Raw genomic sequence first — 5026 nt, 5'->3', positions numbered from 1 at the left:
CTCGATCCTTTAAGTACCCATACATGCCTGCCTGCGGCCCACGGTGTGGGTCCATCAACGGCCTGGTACAGTCCATCTACAACACCATCAAGACAAGACCCTCGCGAGGGGCCAAGCCTCGCGAGGGGCCAAGCCTCGCGAGGCGGGCGACATCAAGACCTTCGGAGGGAGCGGCAACTCCGGGCTGCCTCCTAAGGAGCGGAGATTTCTAGGCAGGTGCCCAACCTCACGAGGTTGGGGGGGACGCAAGCCATGACGACCTAGGGCAAGCGAGCGCCAGCGGGCGCAGAGGAGCCAGTTTCCTCTTTGGTGCTAAGGAGGCAAGCGCAGGCTAGAGTCTTCAACCGCCCGGAGCAAATCAAGTCGACAATCCAACTGCACAAGCACATCATGGAGGAGATCAAGGAGTGGAAAGTGGTCGGCTTAGGTGTGGGTGTTCTAAATCATTTTGTAGGGGAGTAGGCTTAAGATTGTTAGGTGTTAGTGTTGAGTGTTAGCTTGCGGCGATGTTCGCATCCCCCGACAAGCTCTTGTAATTATATTTTCTTCCTTCTATAAAAGTATGGTACATCTCTGGTGTACTCTTGAAAAAAAACATCTACAAGACAAGAGGCCAAACAACACGCTCCATGGAAAAGAGGTTATGGGAAGAATAAGAAACTTGGTGTGTTGGCAAATAAAAATTGCTTATCAGTACTCCCTCCGTCCCATAATGTAAGACGTTATTTGGCACTACACTAGTGTCAAAAAACATCTTATATTATGAGACGGAGGGAGTAGTATATATTTCGGACCGGGCTCATGCTAAAGGCATAATACATCATTTTATCAAGAAAAAGGAAATATGGAGCTTGCAAATAAAATCAAAGGAACATATTTGACTCAAACTTCTGGATTCTAACATTCACTACAAACTCACATTTTTTAGAGAAATGATTGAAATCACCCGGCGGATCACGCTCTTTTCGCCCGCCGTCTCATGCACACGACACGTGTCAGTGGGCTCGCACGTCTCCACCTTCCCGAAACAACTACCAGATCCAATCGTTCTCCATGATAATCCCATCTTTCTCTTACATCTCTCCTTCATCCAGACGAGATGCTGCAGCCGCGCCACCGCCGAACACCCCAGCTGCACCGCCGCGGACGCCGGCGAGCACGCGCTCCGCCGTCGCGGTCGCCGACCGCCTCCACCACCACCATCTTTCCTCCTCCCTCTTCTCGATTGATGGCGCCCGCTCCTACTGCTATTGGGTAATGAAGAAGATGACCTCCGCTCGCTACCGTCCATGGCAAGGCCACCGTCCACTTCTACAATATCACTTCTGTTGCAAAAAATAAATCCACAACATGAACTCCGTTGCAAAAAATCAGCAACAAGAACTCTGTTGCAAAAAAAAACGCAACAAGATGTTTGTTGCAAAAAAATCCACCACAAGACCTATGTTGCAAAAAAAAATCTGCAACAAGACCTCTGTTGCAAAAATATTCCGCAACAAGAGCTCTGTTACGAATGTTTCTGCAACAACCTCTTTGTTACAAAGAAGTGAAAAGACGTTCGCCCGCTAAATTTGTGTCAGATCCGACGGCTCACGAGGCAGCGGATCTTTTTAAGGGTAGTATAGAGTCACCTGGTTTCTTTTTCTGAGTCAATACAAAGTCACCTGGTAATCCCATTTGGGCTGGTGGAACGCCAATGTAGGTGTTGTGTTGGAACAGGAGGGCCCGCAAGCCCGATATGGCCCACAGGGAGGTAACGTGTCGATCTCTCAGTGGCTTAGACGCACTATTTCTTATATTTCTTTTGCCATTTCGGGAAACAAGTTGTGCGACGAAAGGGAGTTCATTTCCTCTCCTGAACAAACATCCTCTCGCCCCACCATCCTCTCCCCCTCCCATTTCATCCCCATCTCCCTCCCCTCTTGTTTTCCATCGTTGGAAACCCTAGATCGGTATGTTGCTTTTTCCTAATTTTATTTCTTCCTTCCGTTCTTCTCGTGCTCTGCTTATGCTGTGATCCAATATGTATTGAAAACATAGAAGCCCGTAAATACTGTAGGATCCGATGAAACAGTTTAGGTGGAGCATGTGGCTGTAGCTTTCCGATTTGCCTCACCTATAGGATATTCTGTGGATATTTGCGTTTTCTGATTTGACTAAGCAGATTCTAGTTGAGTGCTGTGCCCGAAGGTTGGATTTTCTATGCAGATCGAATTTTGCATTCTTTTTTATTCGTCGCTGTCAGATCCCCTTCATGATGGATTGACCGTGGGCATTTTGCAAAGCGTCTAAATATCTATCTTTGTATCCCCAGTTGTACTATACGCTCTTCAGTTTGTCCACTAAATCTATCTCATTCATCTTCTTTCAGCTCTATGGAAGCAGACGGTGTGGTGTTCCATTGCTGCAAAGATGCAGTTTTTTTGTTAAGGAGGGGTTGTAGTAATGCGTTTTTGGGGTGCATTGGGAAAGGTCTTGGTGTTCTCATGACTTGTGCACACTGCGTTGAGACCTTAAGGATAGGAGATACTATAACAGCGTATTCTAGGGGACTAAACAGCAACGGTTTCCAGGCTAAAATCATTGCTGTTGATCCAGATAATGATGTAGCCTTACTAGTTATTTCTGCTAGTGATATCCCTGGTAAGGCAACAGCGCTGCAGTTCCATGACACTCCGTTGTCTGTGACGGCTGGGATGCGTGTCACCCTCTTGGGATATTTCAGTTTTGGATCCCATGTTCTTCGTCAGCCAGGCACATCGCGAGGAACCATCATGTAATACACTAATCATTGCAATCCACGGAGTACTAACTAGTTTTTTAATCTTCAACAAAAAATAATAATTGCTAATCTTATTTTTGTAGAGCACCACCTCTCTCTCTGCCTCGACGTCGAACCAGAGAAGAGAGGAGAACCGTGGGGGTGGCAAAGAAGAGAATAGTGGGGGTCGCAAGCTACACCTCAAAGCCAGGGACATCAGGTAATCCACATGAAGCCTATAATGGGGAAGCTAGTTACTATGTATAGCATGTACAGTATAGTAAGTACTTGCTAGTTGCATGGAATATGGTGTGCACTTATTGTATTTTAAATTGTAATAAATGTGCAGGCAGTCCAGTTTTGCATGCGACCGTAGATGATGCAGGGGACCCAGCTTGCTATGTCGTTGGTATGCACTGTCGCTCGCATCATTCACTTAGATACTCTGTGAGTTTGGCTTCTATCAAGGAGACTCTTCTCAATTGGCTTGGGGAACAATACAAGGTAACTTTTTGCACTTGGGTGCATCTTAAGCTTACCTTGACTCCAAGTAGATTATGCTTTAAATGGATTTATAGTTTCCGCACGGCTCTTGTGATAAGCAACCTAAAAAAACAAAAATATGATTTATAGTTTGATTTTTATTTTGTTTCAAGATAAAGTTAGGTGTGGTAATGCATGATATACAAATAGAGAAAATATACTGAAAATGCAAATATGAACTAACTCCTTACCAAATATGTAGGGGTGAGTGTGTGTGCGTGTGTGTGTGTGTTGTGGGGAGGGGGGCAGGGGGTGCAAATATTTTCTTATTTGATTAAGAAATATCTTGTTAATGCAGGAGATGAACATAAACGAGCTCTTATGTGTAATGCTCTCTCAGCATGTGGCTAACAATGCCTAATAGTCCGAAGGTAAAAATAATGTTTTGCACTTACACCATATGTAATACTCCTTCCGTTTGTAGATACAAGTCTTTTAGAGGTTTTAATATGACATAAATAGGTATGTGTATAGACATATTTTAGAGTGTAGATTCATTCATTTGCTCTATATGTAGTCCATATTAAAATCTCTAAAAAAACCTATATTTAGGAACGGAAGAAGTAGTTTGTACTCCCTCCTTCTTAAACTAAATGTCTTTGATTTAGTTCAACTTAAGTGTCTTTGATTTAGTTCAACTTTACAAAATTGAACTAAATCAAAAATACTTATTTTGGGAGGAGGGAGTACTAATTGAGGTATTTAGATTATGACATAATTTCGGATTGTACAAATGCTCAAGTGTAATGAAATTGTTGATTATAAACCTAAAATGGGAATGAATGTTTATTTTACTAGAAACACAACTCATTGTTACACCACGTAATAGGACCATGCTGGATCATGCCAAGCACGAGGATTTCCTAAAGATGATGCAAGTCCTACAGGATGAAAGTGATAGACGACTGAGGTAGCGAGCCATGCAAGTTTTTGGAACTATGCTTTTGTAATTTCCTAGATATGAATTGACATGGTATAGATTCTTCTCAATTAAACTGGAAGGAGCCCACTCGTGGACCTTTGTAACCGAGATGCTTTTTTTTTTATTTGTTAGAAATGTCATGCACTATGGTACCCAATTCTTATCAATTGGGCCCTCAAAAATGTTGTTTGTATTAATCCGATCTCGTCCGTCACCTCAAAGAGGTTGCTTGTATTTGTTGAGGCTTGTCCCCATGTAGGTTGCTTGTATTTGTTCGGATATGAGTGAGAAGAAAAAAACCACCCAATCAGACCACCACTTTTTCTGGGCATCCATTAGTGCGCAAATCCCCATTCTCAACCATACATATGGGGATGTCCGGACCTGTCCGCCACGTAGGATGTGGTCCACCACAAGCCAACTTTTGTCATCGTTTATTCTTTCTTTCTTTCCTCTCTGTTCGTCTAGATCAATCACATGCATGTGACTAGAAATTTTTGTGAAGTGTGGTAGTTTTGCAAGAAAAATGATGGGTGGACACGCCTGGACACTGACCGGGCGCGTCCGCGGATATTTAAGGGGCAAATTTGTGCATCGTGGTTTTAGATGCTCGCATCTGGACACTGACCGGGCGCCTCCACGAACATCAACCACGATGCACAACCATACTCCTGATTTTTTTTCCTTACATGCCTGATCACTTGCATGTCATTAGTGAAGATGAAGAAAGAGAGAAAAAAAACAATAAAGAAAGAGAATGGTATGGTGTGGACTGTGTCCTACGTGGCAGAACGACCGGA

The 5026-nt window shown here is 43.7% G+C and overlaps 1 protein-coding gene across 1 annotated transcript; it reads left to right on the top strand.

The window, feature by feature from the left end:
* Nucleotides 1–506: 506 nt before the first annotated feature.
* LOC119321173 lies at nucleotides 507–4460 on the top strand. The gene is made up of 9 exons (XM_037594975.1): nucleotides 507–532; nucleotides 929–994; nucleotides 1095–1254; nucleotides 1825–1952; nucleotides 2372–2776; nucleotides 2866–2981; nucleotides 3111–3265; nucleotides 3603–3675; nucleotides 4134–4460. Exons 1-8 carry the CDS (start codon nucleotides 507–509, stop codon nucleotides 3663–3665), a joined length of 1119 nt encoding a protein of 372 aa, XP_037450872.1. The 3' UTR covers nucleotides 3666–3675; nucleotides 4134–4460.
* Nucleotides 4461–5026: the final 566 nt, after the last annotated feature.

Source organism: Triticum dicoccoides, chromosome 6B, assembly GCF_002162155.2.
Source record: "Triticum dicoccoides isolate Atlit2015 ecotype Zavitan chromosome 6B, WEW_v2.0, whole genome shotgun sequence".
NCBI classification, from domain to species: domain Eukaryota; kingdom Viridiplantae; phylum Streptophyta; class Magnoliopsida; order Poales; family Poaceae; genus Triticum; species Triticum dicoccoides.
Note: the sequence above shows the minus strand (reverse complement) of the source record. Positions and strands in the feature narration are given on the sequence as shown.

Bases quoted from the DNA above. Each gene is read 5' to 3' on its own strand.
- LOC119321173 (XM_037594975.1), top strand. From the start codon at position 507: ATGTTCGCATCCCCCGACAAGCTCTT. The intron at 533-928 runs GTAATTATATTT...CACATTTTTTAG, and splicing joins GCATCCCCCGACAAGCTCTT to AGAAATGATTGAAATCACCC. The intron at 995-1,094 runs GTCAGTGGGCTC...TCCTTCATCCAG, and splicing joins GTCTCATGCACACGACACGT to ACGAGATGCTGCAGCCGCGC.